The sequence below is a fragment of the Nicotiana tabacum genome, chromosome 11 (genome assembly GCF_000715075.1).
Source record: "Nicotiana tabacum cultivar K326 chromosome 11, ASM71507v2, whole genome shotgun sequence".
NCBI classification, from domain to species: Eukaryota; Viridiplantae; Streptophyta; class Magnoliopsida; order Solanales; family Solanaceae; genus Nicotiana; species Nicotiana tabacum.
In genome coordinates, this window is record NC_134090.1 from 91,563,108 (window position 1) to 91,588,557 (window position 25,450).

At 36.4% G+C, this 25,450-nt stretch overlaps 1 protein-coding gene across 3 annotated transcripts; it reads right to left on the reverse strand.

Annotated features, from left to right (window-relative positions):
• Positions 1-1,431: 1,431 nt before the first annotated feature.
• LOC107812374 (hydroxyacylglutathione hydrolase cytoplasmic-like) lies at positions 1,432-20,252 on the reverse strand. 3 transcript variants are annotated; one of them, XM_075225291.1, is made up of 8 exons: positions 19,884-20,252; positions 8,287-8,370; positions 8,065-8,187; positions 5,726-5,887; positions 5,338-5,416; positions 3,369-3,482; positions 2,725-2,901; positions 1,432-1,698 (listed from the first exon to the last, which is right to left on the reverse strand). In XM_075225291.1, exons 2-8 carry the CDS (start codon positions 8,331-8,333, stop codon positions 1,624-1,626), a joined length of 777 nt encoding a protein of 258 aa, XP_075081392.1. In that variant the 5' UTR covers positions 8,334-8,370; positions 19,884-20,252; the 3' UTR covers positions 1,432-1,623. The 3 variants fall into 3 exon arrangements, with proteins under 3 accessions (XP_075081392.1, XP_075081391.1, XP_075081390.1); XM_075225290.1 differs by lacking the exon at positions 19,884-20,252 and adding an exon at positions 8,448-8,550; XM_075225289.1 differs by lacking the exon at positions 19,884-20,252 and having other exon boundaries at positions 8,287-8,478.
• Positions 20,253-25,450: the final 5,198 nt, after the last annotated feature.

Genomic DNA, 25,450 nt, shown 5'->3' on the forward strand with positions numbered 1-25,450 from the left:
AAGCATTGATGCCCCTGTCAGGAGGTGTGAGGGGTTGGCAATGGAGAGTTTGAGAAGGGGTCGAGGTAGGCGTAAGAAGTACTGGGATCATGTCCTCAGGCAGGACATGGCGCTGCTTCAGCTCACTGAGGATATGACCCTTGATAGGAGAGTGTGGAGGTCGATGATTAAGGTAGAAGGTTAGTAGGTAGTTTATAGTGTTTACCGATATGCTTAGTAGCATGCATGTCCCTTCATATTCTTAGATTTTTATTACGATATGTGATTTTGTTCGCCTAAAGTATTGTATTCCCTGTTGCTATTATTTGATACTACATATCCTTTATCTCTCCCTTTTTCTCTTCCATCTTTCTTCCTTCCTTGCTTCCCTCTTCCTCTTCTTGCCCTTCTTGAGCCGAGGGTCTATTGGAAACAGTCTGTCTACCTACATTAGGTAGGGGTAAGGTCTGCGTACAGACTACCTTCCCCACACCCCACATGTTGGGATCAAATTGAGTTTGTTGTTGTACAATTTTGTTTAATATAATATTAATTTTTAAAGGATAAAAAAAGCGAACAACATTTCGCTAAGGGCCTTCGTGCTTTTAATATAATATAGATAAAGTGTAAATTGATCTTAGCCATTAATTATTTTATACTCCACATGACATAAATCTAAAAGGCCATTGAATATTACTTGAGGCAAAAGTACTTGACTGGATTTTTTCCCCTAATATAATATACTTTTTCAAGCATAGAATATGACCTCACACAACTATTATTGTTGGTTGAGTCTCATAGAAGAGAACGACTTAAAAACTGGAAAAAAGGAGGAAATCTATTTTCCGCAAAGCGAAATCGCTGGTCACATGCAACATTATCTTCTCTTCGGCTCCGGAGGATAATTCTGCTTAAGAAATCGCAAACGTGTATGATGCTTAATTATTATATTTAATAATTTTGGCAGATGAATATGTTGCTGATTACCTTGATATCCTGGTCGTCACAAATAATTGCTTTCAAATAATCTTGCACAAAATACAGGAATGACCAGTCTCTTCGTTAGTGAATAGTAATACTGTCTGAAAAAAGAAAATTTAACTAAAAAGAAAAAAGAATAAGAGAAATAAAGATAAACGCGTTTCATACCTGTAATGCACCTTTGAGACAAAATTATGGTTACCTTTGGACTACAAAACAATTTGTTTTTTTTTTGTACGTGTGAATATTTCAATTTGTTTCGGGGGATTGATTTTGGAATTATTGTGAGAATTACTTGATTTTTCTGTGCTAAAAAACAACAGATTTAGCTTCCGTGCCCAAACAAACTATTTCCTCCTATAAATGACTTGCTCAATAAAGCCTGATTGGACGGAACCTCAGTTTTGAATGGTGAATATGACATCATTACACACCGGAAGTTAACCAGCATTTGAGTCTAAGCCAAGGAAAGTCGCGAACTCTCTCATGCTCAAATACATTTCAAATAAAGCGTTTAGGTTATGATTTTGAAATACACAACATCACAATAAAAAGCATACACTTTCAGCACAGTTAACATCAATTCCGCCAGTAACATTTCCACCTTTTTGCAGATACAAAACAGAAACTATAAAAGCATTACTCTTATGCTCAAGTTAATATTCAGCCCTTCCAGTTATCCTTTCGTTGCCTGATTTCACGTAAGGCTTCAACAGGAGACTTGAATCCCACCTTTTCCTGTTTGGCAAGCAAGAAATCCCAGTTTAAAAAGGCTTCGTGGCACACGGAGACAAGCAGATAAGACATTCATTCTTCCCTACTTTTTTTTTGGGATAAAGCAAGCAGACAGAGATGGTAAACAAGACAGGGCGGATATGGAGTTATGCCGCAAACCTTCTAACCTACCTTGCATAACATTTTTTTATGTTTTTTCCTCGCCCCCGCCCCCAAAAAGTTTTTATGTTTTCCTGTTAAGGATGTACTCCATATTTGAAGAATATGAAAGTGTGACTATATCATTTTCAGTTAAAGACTAAAACGACAATAGTTTAAAAGAGAAAACAGTCCATCTCTATTTTATGATTTTTGAGATAGTAGTGAGTTAAGACAATTCGATGCTGTTGTCAAATACTAAAATACTGTGCTTGAGATGCTATACATAAAAATAAATTTATTTAGTTCCCTGGAATATATAATGGTAGAAGAGTAGATAGCATGGAGTTGAGTTTTGCAGTTTTAACCACAAGGTTGGTTATTTTGTGGGGCTGCTTTTGATGGGATGGAACTGGGTAGGGTGTAAAATAGGAGGAAAACATAAAAATTTCCTGTTCACAGTTTAACCTGCCCCCCCCCCCTCCCTTACCCGCAAAAGAGCGAACCTGCCCCATTGCCATCGCTACTTGTAGCAGATACACTTTCATATCTCATGCCCATGAAGTGAGTCCATCCTAATATTTTTCTCCTTTTTTCTTGGATAAAGGTAGGTGCCGGGGCGAGCTTGGGCACATCTTGCCTATTCTGCCAAATACCTACTACCTCCGACCTACACGGGTAACTTTAGCCATCACGGCTTAGAAAATAAAAAGAAATCACCTAGCACCTCTGTCTCTACTGCAATTTGAATCCTGGTCTCCCATGGTTTCACTCACTTCATTAACGGCTAGGTCACACCCTTAACTTAACTCTATGCTAATTTTATCAGAAGTATTTCTTTTTTCTCCTCTAAAATGCAATAAGATAGGTGTTGTACAGAACTAATGTTACCTGAACCTCTGGAAGATCAGCCCGCATGAATGGGTTAGTTTCCATTTCTTCCTCAATGGTTGATGGAATTGTTGGAAGACCTACTCTTCTCTGATGCTCAGCCCATGCCAGCTTTTGTGCAATTTTGGCATTGTCAGGTTCAACTGTTAAAGCAAACTGCAAATTTTTTACTGTGTACTGCAAATCATTTAACACGCATTAGGATTCCCTTAGAAAGTAGCGGATTGCTGCTAAAACACAAAAAGGTAACATTCATCTTAGAAAAATTGCTAACACCACATGAAGCTTTCAACTAAAGTGCTCATCACACTGAAGTTGTATCTGGTATACCCAGTCGAAGGGGGAAAATTTAAAGAGATATCACATCTCTGTGCTGTAACCTAGAACTGAGGGGCTAAAGTTGCTCTAGTCCTTAAGATATGGACAAAGAAAGGGTAACTTGATGATTTGTTCTGCTTATTTTCCACTTTTTCCTCAAGTGTTCTAAACTCTCTTTAATAGTCCTATTAAAATACTGTTCAAATGTGGTACATTAGAGAGTTAACCGTTGATGCTCAAAATCAAGAATCCATCCTGAGAACACTTTATGTGATACAAGAGTAATTCTTTTCTTTAGAAAATTTACAAGAGCATGCATATGTTACCTCATGGCCACAATACACCCGAGTTGGCTTTGGCAAAGAACCTAGTGTCACACACAGTGACTGATACATTTGTTCTGCAGTGCCTTCAAAAAACTTACCACAACCAGCAATAAACTGCAAGCCAAAAAGACGAATAATGTTAAAACAAAATTATTTTGATCATCCAACAGTATAGTCACAAAATATTTAAAGAAGACTGTCAGTTCAGAGGAAATCCTCCTACTCGCGTTGTCACACAATCTTCTGGTTTCACATACTGATTTGTTGCTCTATTCCACTTTTAACAGAACTTGAATAGGGTGGTTAGAGTTCCCATCATCTTCTCCCAAAAATAAAACCATTTCAAATTCATGAAGAGAAGCTCCAAGAAAGAGCAAAGCCAACTGGAAAGAGTAAACAGATAAACCAAAAGTGGTCCAGTCTACCACCACCCTTCCAAATTTTGGACTACGTTACAGCTAAGTTGCTCGGACTCTTTACTTTCAGTGCCGCATCCGTGTCGACACGACGTCGGTTCCTTATCGGATCTGGTCAACCGATTTTGGGTATACAGATACAATAGTTTCTGAAATTAAAACAAAAGCTAGGGTGAAATTGAAGAAAATAGAATACATTGTATATAAAAATCTCTATTTTAGTCGTTTTCCTTTTATCTCCTTCTTGAATTCTCCTCTTGATCAATATTTTCTCCTTCTCAGACTACCTTATAAGTTTTTCGCATAGTGTCTCATAATTTTAGACATATTTTTATTACCTCTATTTTTAGAAATTCAAATATTTTTAGCAGAATCACCGCACCCATATACCTAGATCTGTACCCCGAATCTTAAAATTTAGATCATGAAGGATCCAACCTCTAAACCTGCACCCATATTGGCACCCGTACCCGAGTCCGAGCAACTTAGCGTTATGGTGAACAACTTATTGAGCAAAAGGAGTTTGAACCAAAATATTCTTGTGCTATCTACCATAATACCTACATGAGAAATTTACCAGAAAGAAGAGAGAAGCAGAAGATGGTTTGTTGTGATTGCAAGTCTGTGATGTCCCAAAAAAATTTGTGCCGTGCGTTACAGAGATGGCTGAGGAAAGAGAGTGAAGATAGAAAGTGAAGCAAGATAGGAAGATTGATGATAATGCAAAAGTGTTTTCTTGAGTAGCCCGAATAATTTGTCAGTAATTGAGGACCTCATTCATTAATCAACAGCTACTCCTATGATTTTAATTTATTTGGAAAACACCTAGAAGCCTTTAAGTTGACTCCATATATTAAACGTCTTCTCTGAAAATTCTCCACTGTTTTAGGCTCCCAAAATGTTTTCTCCTTCCATTCCCTTGTGTTTGATCAATAAAAGATAATTTCATTAAGTCGGTTGCACTAAGTTGGTGCTGCAGTATGTATAACAAAATACAGACACAAATTCCCATTGAATCCTGCAGGGAGCTAACTAAATATGAGATTGTTAGCACTCTCTATATATTCATTTCTACACCAAAAGGAAAGTAACCCAAGGCAGTTGACCTATTCTTTTGCATCGGCTCTGCTTTACTCTCATAGAATCTCAAGTACCTTCCTCTCCATACTCCTGTTTTCATTTTTCTTTGAATAGGAACTCTTGTCAACTGAACACTGCACCCATCTGTTTCCTCAATAATGTTCATGAGGAAGGAGCACCTTCCCCAACATGAAGAAAATAACAAACTAATAAACAAATGGCAGCAACAGAATTATGAAAGCAATCGTACAGGTGAAAATGAAGAAAGGTGCACCATGAAATGCCTAAATCTGGAAACACTGAAGACAAAGTATGCGCTTGCTGCATAAGGAAATATGATTCGAACAAATTCTTAAAGTAGAGGCACAATAGTTGACACAAAGCAAAACATAGACTGTACGGGAACCAACTATTAAATTAAGTTCCACTTGCTCCTAAAAGATTGTGTAAAGGAGGTCGAGATCTCCACTCACCAATGTATCCCCAGTAAAAACAGCAGGATCCTCTCCCTCCTTGCCAGTAACATAGTAGCTTATATGACCTTTTGTGTGACTGAAAGGAGGGGAAAAGCAATTAATTTTGCGAAACGACCTTGTAGGAGAACGAGATGACATACAATTTTCTATAACGTATCAGAGATAATAATGGTGCCTCATAATATCCATTGAGTCTACTGCAACTAATTCAAGAGATATTTCCAAAATGAGTATAGCTTTTTTCCATTAGTATCAGGAAGCGGGGTCATCAAACAAGAGTATCCAAATAAGGAAAGCAGCCGAGTCCTTGACAAAAAATCAGTATTAAGAACATCGAATTAAGAATAAGTAACAAAAGGAAGAGAGCAAACTTAATATCACTTACCTAGGAGTGTGAAGAGATAATATGCTGATGTCAGCACCAAGGGATATCTTGTCACCATTTTCAACTTTATCAGTACAACCCCTCACATTATCAACCGATCCACCATAAATTTTTATTCCAGGAACAAGCTGCTTCATTTTATCATTCCCTCCGGCATGATCCCTGAAATGTGTTTGGGTTCATCAAGATCAGACAAAAGCAGAATCCGTAGATGAACCTAAATAGATTTATACAGCATATGCAGAATGATAAAAGTTAAGAAACATCCTAAAGTTGACCTGATTTATGTATTTGTCCCAAAACATTTATCTCTGTGGAGGATTGTTCAACTCATGCTAGCCATCGAGCAAGCTCGTGTTATTTTCCCCCCTTGGGATACATGTAAACTCAATAAACATCCAGAGAACAAATGCAAAAAGGAGAAAACAACCTAAATGACAAACCATCAAATAAGATTAAAAGAACGAGTCCCCCCCCCCCCCCCCCAAAAAAAAAAATAAATAAATAAATATACTAGCACAGATGCACTACATTCAACGCCTCAAGTTGAGGCCCGCTGAAAAGGGGGCATCCCAGTGCACAAGACATCCTGCATTCATGTAGGGTCCGGGGGAGGGCCGCACCCTAAGGGGTGTGGTGGGCAACCTACCCTAATGCAAGCATTAGTGGCTGCTTCCACGGCACGGCTCAAGTTGAGGCCCGCTGCAATATTACAATCTCATGTGATTGTGTCCATTTTAGTTATAATACAAAATATATTAGCTACATATCATTTCTATCAGTATCTCATTTCTTTTTTATTTGTTTTATTAATCCATATATTATTAACTACTGCTCTCCTTCCTCCTTTAGATGAGGCAGTTTCGGCTTTCTGTTTTGGGACGTCCCAAAAATGTTTGATAAAGTTCAATTTCTTCACAATTTTCAAGGATTCAAATTCATTAGCATTCAAAATTATACTATGATATGATGTTCTCTACCGAACAAACTTTCAATTTTAGTGTTTTCTTCTACTATCACCAACAAAATATACTAGTCAATGCACATCTTAAAAGTCTGTATCATATAAATTGTGATGGACGGAGTATCTATTATCAGCATCCTTTCTTTTTTTTTTTTTTGGGTAAGTTTTATTGGCGTAAACCAGCAGACACTGCGGAAGGTTCATCACAGGGAATGTAAGGAACAGATAAAGTCCAACATAGCTTCAGGCTCTAAGAAGTTTGCCGCTGCAATGAAAACTAAGCAAGATTATACATTTGTGTTTAGGACTTAATTACATCTATTATCAACATCTTTTCTTGGGTTGAAACAAAGAGAATTTTGGGATTTTCAAGTTCTATCAAATGAGCAATTTTGTCCATTTATTAATCTGACAAACAAAAATTAAACATGTTCTTCAAAGAGAACTAATGCCATTTGAACTGCACATATGACCAAATGGTCCCACATGTTTTTGTTCTAATTACAAAACAATGCCTTCACCAACAGTCGTCCGACCAGTAAGCGAGGTGCGAAAATTCACTTGCCCTTCTTTATAAACTTGACAATAGCTTTTTCTAAGAAAGTAAACTTGAGAAATAGCTATTTCTGAAAATTCCAATTTACATTTCAGGATAATGGATCCATCATCATACATTAGGCCTATGTTGCTCGGACTCTCCGAAAAAATGTGGCCGGATACGTGTTGGATCCTCCAAAAGTAGTGCATTTTTGAAGGATCCGACACGGGTGCGGCTACATTTTGGAGAGTCCGCGCAACATAGCATTAGACTATCACCCAAAACTGTTTTGACTCTGTCAATAAGGGCCCGCTGTGTATGATATATGATTACAACTCCTATTTCAGTATTTGCATATTGTAATTCAGTATATGAGAAATATTGGAACGCTAGTGTAAAGGTGTATTTCAAGTTTCATATTAGTTTCAACTTTCACAACCATCTTTTTTAAAGTGAATTTCATGTCCAAACACCGATTTCCACAAACTGTTTTTTCAACTTCAACTTCCAACACTCTTTTTTTCAACTATAACTCAAAAATTGTCCAAACGCCTCCGCTGTGCCTTTATAAGAACTTTGATCTGTCACTAATATGGTAAAAACGATCAAACATGTGCTCTCGATTTCTAGCCTCAGGAAACAAAGAAATTAAAAACAACTAAAATAAAAACCAAGAAATTCTCACAACCCAGCCAAATTCAACAATCAAATGGGAAATAAATAGAAAACTAAACAAAATGTAGAATTTAAAAATGAAAAAAAAAAAGAGGTTTCAGATAGCGAGCATTATTATCGGAACACTAAAAGAAAAAAAAAGATAAGAGAAGTGGAACGGACCAGTGGTGATGAGTTGTGAGAACAAACTTAAGGTCAACTTCATTCTCCTGAGCAACTCTAAGGACCTTATGTGGCTCCACTGGGTCCACTACTGCAGCTTCCTTTGTTGTTTCATCTATGATCCTGCAAACCAGATCACAAATTCATACAATAAACATAAACCCTAAACCTGATATGAATTTAACAAAATTTAAAATAGACATCTGAATTTGAGAAACATACATATAGGAATAATTGTCATCTAAGCATGGAATGTGAAGAACTTTCATCTCGGGCGCCGATCAGATAATACCACTCAGTTCAGTTCTGTCAAGTTGGAAAAAGGCAATTATCGAGCGCGCGTAGCAGATAACTGTTAAACTCTTGAGACTAGAATGACGTACAGCGTTTGTGCAACTGACGTGGCAAGGAAAATAGTAAGTATGTTTGGCTGGGCCAAAATAATTTTTGTTAAATATTCGGATTCGCGCCGCTCCTACAATTGGAAGCATCAAGCATTTAACTATCCAAGTTAGATAAATAAAAATTATTAAGACATATTTTGAAGTTTTACCTAATTAGGATAGTTATTTTGAAGTTCTACCTAACTTGGATTGTTAATTGTTTTTTAAGTTTTAGAATTCAAAAGATATTTTAAAGGTAAAATCGGATAATGAAATGTATTTTAAGAATTCGTGTGCATTTTCATTATCAAACTTTTTGTGGAAAATAAATGTTGGGATTCTAAAATGGTGGTTTGGAGCATCGCTGTGTACCAAGTGAAATAACAGAAATTTAGGGTGTGTTTGGTATAACGGAAAATATTTTCTTGAAAAACAAGTAGTAATTTTATTTATTTTTCGGTGTTTGGTACGCAAATTAAGGAAAATAACTTCTTAAGAGTATTCATAAATAATTTAGATATAATAAACATGAAGCCTAAACTTTCGAACCAACAACCTTCCGAACCCACAAATTTCATAAACTTCCGAACTGCTAAACTTTCAGAAACCGCGAACTTTCGAACCCATAAACTTTATAATTTCTAAACCCGTAAACTTCCAAACACATAAACCTCTAAACTTATAACTTTGCAACTTGTAAAATTTCGAACCTGTAAACCGAAAGATGAAAAAACTAAAACTAAAAATATATTAAAAAAATATTTTTTTCCTGGGGGGGGAGGGGAGGGGGGTTTGGCGAGGGGTGGGTGCAAAAAAAGGGAAAACAGAAATTTAAAATTACAAAAAAAAAGTTTTAAAAAAAAATTTGCGCGTGCGGGGAGAGGGGAGGCAAGGTGGGTGGAGACGGAAAAAAAAACTGAAATTTGAAAGGAAAAAAAGCCTTTTTGGAGAGAGGGGGTTGGGTAGGTAGGCGTGGGGTGGAGTTGGGTGGGTGGGTGTGGGATGGGTTGGTGAGGGTGAGGAAGGTTGAGGAGGAGTTTTGGAAAATATTTTCCCTTCCCTTGATAAGGAAAAATTGGAGGAAAATGAGTTCATAAGGAAAATATTTTTCAAAATATTTAAGCCAACCAAACATGGGAAAATTGGAAACATTTTCCTTCGTACCAAACACACCCTTAATAAGTAGATTTTTCATCTAAAATTATTTATGATTTGTTACATGAATTTATGGAATTGAGGCACTCTTTAGAAGAAGCAATCTGAAGCAAAATCATTTCGGAGGGCCTTAAACTACGTGCTTAACATTTTCAGTATTTAAAAAATAGATTTATTTTGGTTACTTTACTTTAAGTTTATTAAATTTAAGAAATTTTGCAATAGAGACCAAAATATATATTCCTCAAATTGATGGTCAATGAGCTCATAACAAAAATTAGAATTTTCTAATAACTAAGGACCAAAAAAAAAAAAAAAAAAAAGGCAATTGTCCCTAATTGAACTAAGAGGTAAAAAGTCCTCCGCATAATTAACACTTCACAAAAGACATAAACAAGAAACACTTTTCCCCCACCCCTCTTATCGACAAGTAAAGCATTTATTGATGAGTAACAACAACATTGAGATAGCAGAGGGGGATACAAAAGTTTGTCCAATTTCATCACTAATTATTTTGTATAGATACTAGGAAATCCAATAAAATGTCTTATATCATATATATTTTTGAAGTTGCATGACCTTTATTGACTTTGCTCCTCTAATTATCACGACTCAAAATCCCACCAACGATCATGATGGCACCTAACACGCCGATTAAGCAAACCAATCACACAACTATCAAACAAATGACAGAAATGAAGCATTATATCAAATCTAAATGAAATTTATAAATAAGTCTAAAACCAACACCAATAATACAACCCCAAAAACTTATGTCAACGAGTACATAAGCTCTAACTAAAGTATGTCAGAATACAATATTCTAAAATAAATACTACACTAGAATCTAGCAGAACAATGTATAAGATGATCAGGTACAATTAACAGAGATAATAACATGTTTTCGGATAAAGAATGGTCAAAAGCTCATACTAATACAGTGAGTCGGCATATAAGGATGATGTGCACCACATAGCATTATTATAAAAGTCCGAAACTGAAATGATGACTTTTTGGACATAAAATACGTATATACAATTTAAAAAAAAGTTACATTTCTAACTAAAACGCAGTATTATACTGCTTTTTACATTAATGGAAAGTTAACCGTTAAAGTTAAATGCAGTATAATACTGCGTTTTATTTAATAAATTTTTTTGAAGGGAAACACAGTATAATACTACGTTTAAGGAAAATGCAGTATTATACTGCGTTTCCCTATAAAATTGGGCCCACCAATAATAAGAGTTCTGCAGGACTGAAAAAAATAATTTTTTTTTTAGGTAAAACGTATTATAATACTATGCTTTACACTAAAACGTATTATTATACTGTGTTTTACACTAATTTTTGGGCCCACCAATAAGTGTTATGCGGATAACTGACATAACAATAATTTAGATACATAAAACGTGGTATTATACTGCGTTTTACATAAAAAAATTCTGCACCCCAAGCTCGGACTTGCCTTATTTAAAGGCGTTAGAATTTTATGAAAATCTATTCAAAACTTTCCTTCAGACTTCCGTTCATACTTCTCTCTTCTTCTTATCAAGCATTTTTTTATAATGTCTGAAAAGCCAAAAATAATGGTTTTATTATATTGGGGGGGGGGGGGGTAAGGTTGTAATGGAGAATAACTCTGTGAGGTATAGTTCACCTCCATAGTGTCATGTTAAATTGCCGCTTACAATGGAGTACGATAAATTGGTATCGTTGTTATGTAAAAAAATGAGTGTGAGAAAACGTTCGGTGAACCTTAAAGTAACTGGTAGATTTTCGTATTCTATGACTCCGCGGGGGTTTGCTTATTATTCTGAATTTAACATCGAAGATGATGAAACTTTTAGAGACTTTTTGCGGATTCCAGATGAATGTAGAGAATTTATTGTAATAAAATTATTGGAAATGTACGTCAAGGTTGAAGACGTTCCCAATAATGAGGGTGTGCATAGTAGGGATAACCCCCAGTCATTGAGTGGTTATTCTGGAGCAGTTTTTGTCGGACAAATTGTTGATGAAAGAGCTTGCATTGATTTAAACTTATCACCACCGGCGAATGAGCAGCCACAATATAATTTTTCGACTTTATATAATCCACAAGACAACTGGTAAACTTCAATTTTTCTACGCTTTAACGATGTTTATTTTATGTTTGAATTGGATTTGTATTAACACTCATATTTTTCATAGGGGGTACCGTCCGGATATGAATTTTACAAGTTAATGCCCCGCCCCTAGTTGGAATATGCGTAGTTCTGACGTATTGGACCACGGTAGTCCATCCGGGAGTCATCACTAATAAGAAAATATCCATCATGAAACGTCAACACAGTATAACTTGTAAGTAAAGTGATATAGCTATATGTAAAGTATTTATCTAGTTGAGTAACTTATCATTTTGTTCTTTTTGTGCAGTGAAAACGAGCAACTTGATGTTCCTGACCTTACACAGTTGCCCATAGATGACATACTGACTCGTGATTTGGCAGATGCGCAGAGTCAGGAAGATGATAGTGATTATCACAATAATGCAGATGAGTCTGGAGATGACACACCCTTCCATGACGAGGATGATGACGAGGAGCAAGTGGATGCCGAACCTGAGCTGACGAGGGAACATGCTCCTCCACCTCCCGTTAGACCAAGAGTGTACGAGTCTCACGTGCCCTTTCATGAGTGAAATATTCCCTACCTTGATAATTTGCCAAATATGCCGGACGTGGATGCCCTCACAAGGGATGATGATGAATTTCGGTCAGCGATGTGGAATGAGTCTAGACAAGCGGTGCTTGCAAAAGGCATGTATTTCCCCGATAATGTTCGCCTAATCAGGGCTGTAAAAATCTACAGCGTAAGAGAGTGCCGTGAGATGACGGTAAGTGAGTCAACTACGGATGTATACAAGGTTGTATGCCATAGAGACTTTATGGGTTGTCACTGGATGTTGCGTGCCAGCAAGAAGAAATTAGGTTTGTGGAAAATGGGTAAATTTATTAGCACCCACAGATATGAAATGGACACATTCAATGAGAATCAATTCAACCTGGATGTAGACTTGATTCCTCTTGTCTTGATTCCATATTTGGAAGTGTCCATTAGGTTCAAGATTAAAGAGTGTATTACAGCCGTCCACCAGGAGTATGGTTGTACTATAACCAAAAGAAAGGCATATCTCGGTCGCAAACGTGCCTTTGAACTTATTTATGGCGACTGGGATAAGTCTTTTTCAAATCTGCCCAGGTACATGGCCGCACTGCAACACTTTAACCCCGGGACTGTTGTTGAATGGAGGCGTGAGCGGAGTCCGGATAGACCCGAATATATTTTCAACTATGTGTTCCGGTCATTTAAACTAGCAATTGATGGTTTTGTGCATTATCGTCCTGTAATTTCCATAGACGGTACTCATGTCTATGGAAAATATGATATTAAGCTTTTGATTGCAGTTGCAGTAGATGCCAATGGACAAATATTTCCACTAGCTTTTGCCATTTGTGCCAACGAAAGCGAAGAGACGTGGACGTTTTTTTTGAACCACTTGAAGCAGCACATTGTCAAACAGTGTTCAGGTATTTGTCTAATATTTGATCAACATGGTGGTATTTAAAGTTCTGTACGGCACTTGCCTGAATGGAAGGAACCATATGCATACCACTGTTACTGTGTGAGGCACCTGAAGGCCAATTTCCAGAAGAAATATCCTGACAAGCCTTGCATGATTTAATGTGGATGGCTGCAACTGAGCACCAGCAGTGCAAATTCATGAGGTGCATAGAAACGATCCGGCAGTTAGATCCACGAGCCTATACTTGGCTGATGGGACATGAGCTTCACATGTGTAAATTGCATGCTGATGGCGGCAGACGATGGGGAGGCCTAACTACAAATGTGTCGGAGTCATTCAATGGCTTGTTGAAGTCTGCCCCTGGATTGCCTGTCACTGCCATGGTCTGCATGACTTTCAAACAGAGTGCGGAGAGGTTTGTTGAAAGGCATGGAGCTGCATCGATATTGATGGACATGGGTGTTCAATTTATGCCAATACCAATGAGAAGATTTGAAAGGTACAGGAGGCGAGCACATTGACATTCATTTTTACAGTACGATCACGACCGGGGTATTTTTGAAGTTAAGACCGCTATCCGCGGACACCGGGGGAATAATCTATAGACGGTGAATGAAGCCAGCAGGTTGTGTTCATGTGGGAAATGGACCATCACATGTAGAAGCAACAGAAAATCACACATGTCCACCTAGGTGCTCATGCTCGCCCGTCACATACTCCTATACAGGTATGCTAGAATAGCAGCACCCCATCTGTACTGGGGTAACTCATCTAGCTGTTGCAGATGATGCAGAAAGCGCATACTCACTAGATTTCCCGAAGTGTTGGGGAACAAGACACCCCCAAAAAGAAGGAACAACGCCAACCTTGTGTACCGGTCAATATGGATATCCTCTGTCTCGCCGGTAATATCGGGGTGCAATACCTCCATATGCTCTCTCATAGTTGTCACAGAAATGCGACTGCCCCCTCTAAGTGCAGCCTCACCCTGTGGTCTGAAACTAGTATACTGCCCCAGCAAATCCAAATACTGGGGACGCGTCATAGCTCTCATATACTGGGGCAGTGCAATGGCCGGTCTATCTACACGCAACCCATACAAAACCTGAACATCCTGAAGTGTGATGGTGGCCTCTCCAGTGGGCAGGTGAAAAGTGTGCGTCTCCGGTCGCCACCGTTCTATCAACGCCGTGATGAGAGATCAGTCGAGCTGCATCCGTCCAATCTCAAAAATCCTAAGGAAGCCCGTATCACGCAAGCGATGGACTACGCGGGGATGGAACTCTCTCCCTCAAAAAGATTCACAAGCCATCCGGTCTCCTGGCGCGGAGAGTGATCTAATAGATGTCCCTCCCATACATAGGCGGACCTATGGTCGCCCTGTAATACTAATATCTGATCCGCGGCTAGTCCAGGATGCACATGCGGCAAGTCCATGTCGTCTACTGTAATTTAAACAATATTAATTGTGTGTTTGTGTTTTAATAAATTAAATAATTAATTATTTAATTGGACTGAGTAATTATCTATGGGTTCCAGGCTCGATATTTGAGGCCCAGTAGCACCAAGCTATCCTTAATTATTATGTATGTCAATTTCAATAAGTTTAAAATTTTGTTAGTTTAATAAATTAAATAATTAATTATTTAATTGGACAGAGTAATTATCTATGGGTTCCAGGCTCGATATTTGAGGCCCAGTAGCACCAACCTATCCTTAATTATTATGTGTGTCAATTTCAATAAGTTTAAAATTTTGTTTGTTTAATAAATTAAATAATTAATTATTTAATTGGACTGAGTAATTATCTATGAGTTCCAGGCTCGATATTTGAGGGTCAATAACACCAAGCTATCCTTAATTATTATGTGTGTCAATTTCAATAAGTTTAAAATTTTGTTAGTTTAATAAATTAAATAATTAATTATTTAATTGGACAAAGTAATTATCTATGGGTTCCAGGCTCGATATTTGAGGGCAAGTAGCACCAAGCTATCCTTAATTATTATGTTTGTCAATTTAAATAAGTTTAAAATTTTGTTAGTTTAATAAATTAAATAATTAATTATTTAATTGGACTGAGTAATTATCTATGGGTTCCAGGCTCGATATTTGAGGCCCAATAGCAGCAAGTTATCCTTATTTATTATGTGTGTCAATTTTAATAAGTTTAATAAATTAAATAATTAATTATTTAATTGGACTGAGTAATTATCTATGGGTTTCAGACTCGATATTTGAGGCCTAGTAGCACCAAGCTATCCTTAATTATTATGTGTGTCAATTTCAATAAGTTTAAAATTTTGTTAGTTTAATAAATTAAATAATTAATTTTATAATTAGACAGAGTAATTATCTATGAGTTCCAGGTTCGATATTTGAGGCCCAATAGCACAAAGCTATCCTTAATTATTATGTGTGTCAATTTCAATAAGTTTAAAATTTTGTTAGTTTAATAAATTAAATAATTAATTATTTAATTGGACTGAGTAATTATCTATGGGTTTCAGACTCTATATTTGAGGCCCAGTAGCACCAAGCTATCCTTAATTATTATGTGTGTCAATTTCAATAAGTTTAAAATTTTGTTAGTTTAATAAATTATTTAATTGGACCGAGTAATTATCTATGGGTTCCACGCTCGATATTTGAGGCCCAGTAGCACCAAGCTATCCTTAATTATTATGTGTGTCAATTTCAATAAGTTTAAAATTTTGTTAGTTTAATAAATTAAATAATTAATTATTTAATTGGACAGAGTAATTATCTATGGGTTCCAGGCTCGATATTTGAGGCCCAGTAGCACCAAACTATCCTTAATTATTATGTGTGTCAATTTCAATAAGTTTAAAATTTTGTTAGTTTAATAAATTAAACAATTAATTATTTAATTGGACTGAGTAATTATATATAGGTTCCAGGCTCGATATTTGAGTTAATTTGACAATATATATATATATATTAATTTTATTAGTTTTGTAAGTTTATTTATAAATTAAATAATTAATTTTGTAAAGTGTAATTGTATAGAGTTTGTAGTTAGTACATACTTAAACTACAGAGACTCTACGCTAAAAGGCTCTATATTTTACTACACTAAAAGGCTCTATATTTTACTACGCTATAATGCTCTATATTTTACTACGCTAAAATGCCACTATTCTTTAAGCAAATAAATAATCTAAACTAAATAAAAACAACAAACATATGAACATAACATTCATGAAATTACATATAAAACAATAAAAGATATTTGTGAACAATTTCATTAACAATAAAAATTATTTATCAAGTTTTAACTATTTTTTGTCGCAAGGCTAATAATTCAATTCGGGTAAAAATAACATACAAATTTAATCGCAAACATAACACAAATCAACGTGGAAACACATTCAACAAAACAAATATGCATATGCTCTACGAGTTTCGACATAAACTAAATCGAAATACCTTGATTTAAGTTTTTTGAAATATCGAAAATTCGAAATTTTGACCCCGAAAGAAGGAAGAAGATCTATTGTGAGGAAGAAGGAGGGGTTATATTTTATTAAAGCCTTAAACGTAGTATTATACTGCGTTTCCCTTAAATTTTTTTTTTTAAATAAAACGCAGTATAATACTGCATTTTACTTTAACGACTAACTTTCCGTTAAAGTAAAACGCAGTATTATACTGCATTTTATGTAAAAATATAACTTTTTTTAACTGTATAAACGTATTTTAAGTACAAAAATACGTCATTTCAGTTTCGGACTTATTATTATAAATGCCAAGTATGTGATTCTATAATGTCCATGCATGAATAAGACCGCTGCCATCAACCGACACACCCCAAGTCTCTAACAAATCCGCACACAGGCCCAAGGTACAATGGGTGATCACTTGACTCAGGAAGGATGGATCCAAATTCATGCGTTGTACGGAAAATTTAGTTTTCATAACGATATCACTCGCACAGGCAACTTACGCGGCATAACACTCATCTCGCGAGAACAACTCACCTGCCTCAACCTCAGTCCATATAAGAGCATCCATATGCAGATTGACTGCATATGCATCATAAATAATATAAATGATGGATATGGACAAGAAAAATATACATGCAAATATGTAGGTATGTAAAGAGTGTGACTACGCCTAGAACAAGTAGGATATAATGTCGAAAATAGTTATTTACGGTCAACAAAGTACCAAAAGCCTAAACATAGAATCTAACATAACTAAGAGAGATCATGTAGTCACACAAGAGTAACAACAAGCCATTAGTAACAAATAATGTAAATCCACAGTTGTCACATCTCCTTTTTCTACCTACACCCCCGTAAGGGTATAAATAAAGGGAGTTTTTTCAATTAAAGGACAATCGAAACGAGATTTATTGTTAAAAAATTCAGAGTCGCCACTTGGGAGATTTATGGTGTCCCAAGTCACCGGTTGAATCCCGAATCGAGGAAAACTTGACTCTGTATTATAGTCCGCGAACACAGAAATCCGGGTAAGGAATTCTGTTAACCCGAGAGAAGGTGTTAGGCACTCCCGAGTTCCGTGGTTCTAGCACGGTCGCTTTGATTATACTTGGCTTGACTAAATTGTTTAATTACTCATTTTAGAACCTATGTGCATTTACCTTTTACTGCTTTCAAATTAAGAATATTATCTTGAAACGGGTCACGCGTACGTGTACCCGTTTGTTTGGCGCGTGAAAAATCATGTCACGCGAACGTGTCCATAATTAATAACGCTTTATTATTATTAAGAAAAAAAAATTTGGCCAAAGTTGCGCGAACGCATACTCCGATTTTGTTTTCTTTGGAATCGTAATTAAGTCACGCGAACGTGTACGCAATCACGATGGTATTTTAGACGTGCATAAAACAAACTACACATATTCATTTTTTAATATCTAAGTTATAATATTAATGTGAGGGCCATAGATCATGGGATCTATTTGTGAATGGCACGCCTCTATTTATTTTAAAAGATCTTATTCAACTAAAGCGAACTAGATTCCAGCAGAAATCCCATGACCCATTCATCAATTAAATCATAAAATCCAGCAAATCACTAATTTAGTACTACCCATGTCGTTTCCATATAAAAATGTCACTTAGGAAACAAATTGGCATCATCTGAAAGATTAACCATTTTATTAACTAATTTCGATAAAGGCCGTAATCCATTGCGAATTCCCATATTCAATCAGAATTGTAACAACAAAGTAATGACAAAAACTCAAAAGTTAAAGCAATGTGATATTTACACGGGAATCATAAGGAATATGAACGTGATAATCACATAGGAATGCATATACGTTAGTTTTACAGTGCTTGCCCCAACGTTAAATTTCAATGATACTCCTAACAGTAGCGAAATTTCAATGATAACCCAGGATTAAGATGTAAAGCTGATACAGTAAAGAATGTAGTAGTGCAACTGCAGAATATCGAAAGACTTAAGTTCCATCTAGCATTTATGACATGCGTAGGAGCAGCATTTCAGGCATTACTTTAACTGGAAAAAGGCGACCAGATAATCTAAGGAGATTGACTCTTTAATACTTAATTTGGCAACATTGGTGCCCATATGAACCTACACAGACAACAACTCAATAACATATTTTAAAAAAAAAATTGCATTACTTCTGAAGTGGCTTGCAGTTATGCTCAAACATTCATCCTAACAGATCGAGGAAACAGAAACAACAGTAGCATTTAATCCAAGAGAGACGCATACATAGAAATGAAACAAGCAAACAAGAAAATCTGGTATAAAGCACTTGACGATGAATTCTTTTTACTGTATGTTTGAGCTCTTGTACTACATTTCTTTACATGAGGAACACTCGTAGATCTTGAACAGCTCCGAACTCATTCACTTAAGCACAGATCAAATGAATCCGAAATGAATTCTCGGAAATCACAGACCAAACAAACGAACACAAATCCATTTACAATTCACTTGCACAGGACAAACGTGGTTGCAACGATTTTAAGGATAGTCACGAGTACTGACGAACAGCACAAAAATAAGAAAACAAATCTTTAAGTTGGCTAAAAAAGTCTCAGTTTGCAACAGAATAACCAAATGCCTTGTAGGAAAATATAGAATTCAATTTCAAATCGTCATCGGCGAAGCAACACAGCCAATTCAAATGCCCACTGATTGATGGTTTCTTTTAAAAATCAAGCACAAGAGTTCATGTCATTCTGCTAAAACATCCATCCGACGCAACATTCATGGGAAACAAACCAAATTTGCTTTCGAGTAAAGGGCGAAACCTTTTTAAAACATGGAAACTTGTAACCAAATAGCTGGCATCAATGCACTTAGGAAGGAAGGAAAACATGGAACACGCAGCAAGTCCTTATATGAACGAACATTTAAACAACCCAGCGAAGGGTTATCGAAAAAAAAATAATAAAAAAAAAATGAAGTATTAAGTCGACATGAGGCACAAAACAGGAAGGACACTAGAAACCTTCGAATTCGCCACTGCCTCACCCTAGAGGTGGTCAGATTTCAACAACAAATACTTGCGGAGAACTAATCCAAGCAGATTAATGAAGCACCATAGTAAAAATTATTTCAAACTCGAACTTGACGGAACCACACCAGCATAGTTACGAGAAGCACAAATGAGCAGTCCAGCGAGATTCAAACATTTTTGTATCTCAACACTGAAATTAAAGCAAAGGAAAGAAACAGAGATGAACCTGAAAATTACACTTCGATTAATTCTGTTCGGAAGAAAAATACAAGTAACTGGCGTCGAAGTCGTCAATCCGAAAAAACCCAGTGAAAGTCGAACAGGAAACACGAAATTCAGCCACCAAGGAATGAACCTCGAACAGCGACAGAAGACTTCGAAATCCCCAGAAAAAAAAAAACTCAGACGTATTCCATGGTTTTTAAGAAAAAGTCAAAATCAAGGTAGAAAACGGACATTTCTTTTTATTTCTCGAAAAACAAAATTTCACCCAAAAAAAAACGAAAATCAGAAGAGATATAATCGTTCTTTTTAAATCTTTTTTCCAATCTCTCAAAATGGGGAATCCTCTCCAGTTCTCCGAAATTTCTCCCCAAAATCCCCTGAAGAACTCTGCCCTTTTCTTCGAAAAAAAATCCTCTACTAATCAGGCACCAACCTGATGAGTGAAGGGCTGGGATCAATTCAAATCGATCTCACGCTCCCCATTCACCCAGCATATGCCTTCTAGAGGCTTCCAACACGTGAGAAGAGAAATGAGGATAAGGGAATCTCTCAGAGACCGTTAGGGTTGGTGACGTGGTGAGATAAGGACGCGTGTGAGTGAACTCGCCTGAGTTTTCAGGTGAGTTAAGGTTGAATCGGCTGGTTCGAAGAAGAAGAACAGTGTTTGTGAGCACGTGATTTTTGCCCTATAAGAACTACTCCCACAAAAATTCAAAATAAAATAGTTGTGTATTGCTTGTGATTTATTGGTATTTGTTTATGCATGTTTATTCTATTTTTACTACTGAAAAATACAAAAATATATGTGTTGCATTTACATTTACAATTTAGGATTAATTAACCAGTGATTTATTTTACGAAAATAAAAATCATAAAAAATAATGTACTTTGCATTTTTAGCATTTAATGTTGAATTGTGTGATTTTATTGTTAATTGGCATTTAATTATATGTGATAATTGTTATTAGAAGATAATTAGTATTTTTAACTTGGTTTATAATTTTAGAAAAATAATTTAGGAAGAAAATAAAAAGAGAAGAAAACAAAAATGAAAATGGAAGAGAAATCGGACTGGGCCATGTTAATTTTGACCAAATCCAGCCCAAACTTTGTGTCTAACCCGGTCCAACTGATCATCCCACTCAAACGTCTCAAACGACGTCGTCTATGCCACTTTCAATCAGTGTCGTTGGATTGATTCAATCCAACGGTCAGGATCATCTCTTACCCAAATCCAACCCAACCCCGTCCCATAACCCGGTCCATTTTACCCGGGTCAACCCGGTCTCTTAATGAGACCAAACGACACCGTTTTATTTAAGTGAATTGATCCGGGCCCTCGATCTCTCTTGATCGAACGACCAAGATCAAACCCCCCACTATATAAGTTCAATCTCGTACCTAGCCCTCCCCAATCCAAACCCCTGTTCATTATCATCTCTCTCAGAGACGAAGCCTCCTTCACCAAACCCTAGCCGCCATGGCACTCCTTCGCCTGAAACCCGGCGGCAGCAACGCCGTCGGTCACCAAATTGACACCCCTTATGCATTTAACCACCCCCGATCCAAATCCATGAACCACTTGCCTCGAATCAACTTGGAACTTCTCGAATCTCCATTTGAAGATTCGAGCAGAACTCGAACCTACCCCAACCAAGCCCAAATTCATACCCTGGCACCCCCTGACCTCCCTCGTGCCCAAACCACCTTTGGTTTGGGTCGAATCTGGCTAGAAACACTCGAACCCCAAATCGAAACGTAGGAACCCTAGAAAACCAAAACTGGTTTCTATCCGAAATTGAAGGGAATTTGGGTGTTTAACTGACCTTAGTCGAAGTGTTCTAAGTTGAGAATACTCGATTAAGGTCCGTTTGACCTCAAAAAGTTCAAGTCCGAGTCAATTCAAGTCCGTCTGTTCTCTGTTCCATTTAAGGTATTTTTCTTTCTTTCCTTTTATTCTATTTTTGATGTTTTAAATGTCTGTTTATTTGTTTAGAGTTGTTATATTAATTTTTTCATTTTTGTCAATTGTTCTGTTCTTCTCACTCAGACCTTTTTATTTGGTCAAATTTACTTCTGTTCGTTGCTGAGTATATATTATAGGTTGTATAATCGATTCGAATAGTTTCGTCGATTAATTAAGTTTTTATTATAAATCCCTATTTTTGTCAATGCCCCGTAAATTGTCTGTTTATCTATTTCTTATTGTTTGTTGTCAATAGTTATATGCAATCGATTAATTAGTTATCGTCGATTAATTTAGTTTTATTTGTAGTTCGTTTATTCTCATGGTTTGATGTCGAATATGTTATATTTTGATCCTTAGGCCTTTAGAACTGTTAATAATCCTGCATTTTGCATAGGACTGATGTATTTTTGTATTAATTCAAATTTGGATACTGTTTTGTCCAATCTGAATGCAAGTTGGAATTTGATACTGAATTCAGTTTTACTATGTTAATTAGTTTCAGTTCATTGTGTTTTAGTAGGTTGGCTTCTGTTTTTGAATACTGATTGTAACAGTTTGTCTTAATGGTAGTAGTTAATTTGTTGGTCTTGTTTAGCTATTGATTTTTAGAGAACTGGTTCAGTTCACTGCACTGTAACTGATTGAATTAAGGCAATAAATTACAGGGGGTTTCAAGGGTAATTTGGGGTGTCAAAACTTGAAAAATGCTTTAATTGAGTGGTCTGTCCAGTAGGGTCTTGATGTGCCTTTTAAATTAAACTAATGCTTTAGTTTAATAATAATGGGATTAAGGGGGCCACTAGATAATGAGTAATACACTAATGGATTAGTCAAAAGAGAGACATTCTAAGTGGGATTGAATAGTTAATAGACAACTATTAGTGGAAGACTACTTTTTGTTTTAAAAGGACCAATTTAAGAATGATTAACTACCCACTAAGGCCTAAAAAAAATCCGAAAAACAAAGGGTGATTGAAAATTGGAGAGCGGAATAAAAAGGGAGAAGAAGGTCTTAAGCTTGGAGAGGAAAAACACACTAAGATAAAGAGACTAGAGAAAGAGAGGTTAGAAAAAGGAAAAAGAAAAAAAATAGCCATTCAGGCTGATTGGGAAAACAACAGAGATCAGTTTCCTTTCAGTTTCTTTTTGAGAGTTTAAGGATCAGTTTTCTTGAAAGCTTAAAAGCTGAATTCTTCCATACTTTGAAACTTTAAGAGTTTGAGAGTGAGTTTGGGAGAGGAATGATTTTGAGTGTTGTTACTGTTTAATTGAAACTCAGGTTGTTTTTCGGTTTGATTTTAAAGGGTTTGGGGTTCAATTAGCTACTGGTTTTGTTTGGTGTTGTTGTTGGTTTTTCTGGAGTTCATTCTGGTTTTTTTTTGGTTTTGCTGTGGGTCAATCCTTTGGTTTCTGCTGTTTTCTTGGGTCGTTTGAATCATTCCTGGGGTTGAGGAATAACTGTGATGTTACTCTTATTTGCTGTGGTATTTTGCGGCTAGTGAACTGTTGCTGGGTTACTGCTGTTACGTTTGCTGCAGCTGACCTCTTTTCCTTCTTCTTGTATTGTTCAAATCCAGGTATTTGTTTCTCTCCTGATGCACTGATACTGAATTTGAAGTGGAAATGCAAAGGAGAAATGTTTACCTTGCACTTATGGAACTCTACCTGTTTGGACTGTTATATGTTGATGCCTAAGTAATGTAGACGCAATGGTTTAGTGTAGTTTAGATTTGATTTGTATATGATTGTATAAAGTGGACTGAAGTTAGACGTGTATGTTTATGCTAATTAGCCTGCATATTGGTGCTAATTACCAATCTTGATGTAAGATGATTTATCCATGTAGTTTAAATGTTGAAAAAAATCAGAATAGTTTGAAACATGAGACAAAAATGTGAGATTTACATCTTTCACGTGTAGTGATAAGTAGAAATTGGTTGTCATTTAGGATATAGGCATTAATTTAAAGACATCCTTCTGACATTTGTTTGCTAATAACATTTTCAATATCATAGCTTCAAAATCATGGGTGTTTTGAATATTGATCTAGTAAGGCTAACTTGAATCAATTGGTTTATTCAGTCGCTTCGCATTCTTGGCAAAAAATCATGTTTCTAGTAGTGGCTTGAACAACCCCAAATGTAGTAGTGGTAGTAGAACTAATAATAAAATTAGGACTTTTTCCCTTTTTTTTAGAGACAAAATATATAGAAAATCGTAGTTATTTTAGGATGGACCTTTAAATAAAACATGAGACGAGCCTCGCCGGATAAAACGCATAAATTGCGGGGCCCTCGATAATTGGTTAAAAAATAAAACATTTAGAATTCGGGATGGGTCGTTTAGTGAATTTCACGGCCCTCCCCAAAGATAATAACGCGCTAGTCACTTTAGGCGCGCTTTTAATAATTTACTTTCTTAAACTCGGGTGCACATTTATGTTACCCAAATCCAAATCTCGACGGAGTCGAAATGTGTCGATAACCACGGGTGCATTGATGGGACGTGGTTCAAGATGTATTTTTACGACGTCACAATTCTTGTTAAAAATAATAATAATAAAAGCGGTAAAGAGTTTAAATTTACACATAGGTTCAACATGTATTAAAATCAGATAAATAAGCCGAATATGACAGTTGAGCGACCGTGCTAGAACCACGGAACTTGGGAATGCCTAACACCTTCTCCCGGGTTAACAGAATTCCTTACTCGGATTTCTGGTGCGCGGACTGTTAAACAGAGTCAATATTTTCCTCGATTCAGGATTCAACCGGTGACTTGGGACACCATAAATCTCCCAAGTGATGACTCTGATCCTTTAATAATAAATCCCGTTTCGATTGTCCTTTAATTGGAAAAACTCCTTTACGCCCCGAAAGGGCGCGGGTAAAAAGGAGGCGTGACAGCTCTGGCGACTCTGCTGGGGATGTGAACCTAGAATCTCTGGTTCAGGGTTCAGAATTCGAGCTTAGATGAATTGTTATATTTGGCTTTATTTATTATCTGATTTTATTACATGTTTTGTCCTAATGTGCTAAATGTTGCTTTTACCGCTTTGATATTATCTGAACTGTATATATAAACTGCTACGAAATCCCTCTCTTCTCTTTCTTGAGGAGTGTATGCTGGTCGTGACTTCTTTCTATTAGTTTCATATCCCAAAATAGAACGATGATTCGGAGGAGTTGCAAAACCGGATGATCTTTTGGTTACCGGTACGCAGTTCCCATCCTCGGCTCGAGTTGTCCGCTCGGGTAAGCCAGGTCTAGAACAAACACCCAGGATAAACCTAGTATAACAAAACCTCATGCCGGATCCCTAGTAGGAACGCTTATTTGCATCATGTGCACTTGACTTAGGGGACTCAACACAGGGGTTGGGTCCGTCTAGGACAAGCGACCTGAAATGAAAAAGACCATCCTGCTGCATTCTGTTTGTTTTACGCATTTATTTGCTGCAGACTTGCATGCTGACCGACTTCTGAAAATACTGGAATATCAGAAAAAGAAAATAGCAGTGTAGAGAGATAATTACCTATTTAAAAAAAAAACAGTGCCTAAATAGCAAACTCTGCCAAAATTTTGAGAAAATGAAAAAAA

Coding starts and splice junctions, on each gene's coding strand:
- LOC107812374 (XM_075225291.1), bottom strand. CDS start 8,333: ATGAAAGTTCTTCACATTCCATGCTTAGATGACAATTATTCCTATAT. Junction 3,483..5,337: donor TTTTTACTGGGGATACATTG/GTGAGTGGAGAT, acceptor TTTGGCTTGCAG/TTTATTGCTGGTTGTGGTAA. Junction 1,699..2,724: donor CTGATCTTCCAGAGGTTCAG/GTAACATTAGTT, acceptor CTTGCCAAACAG/GAAAAGGTGGGATTCAAGTC.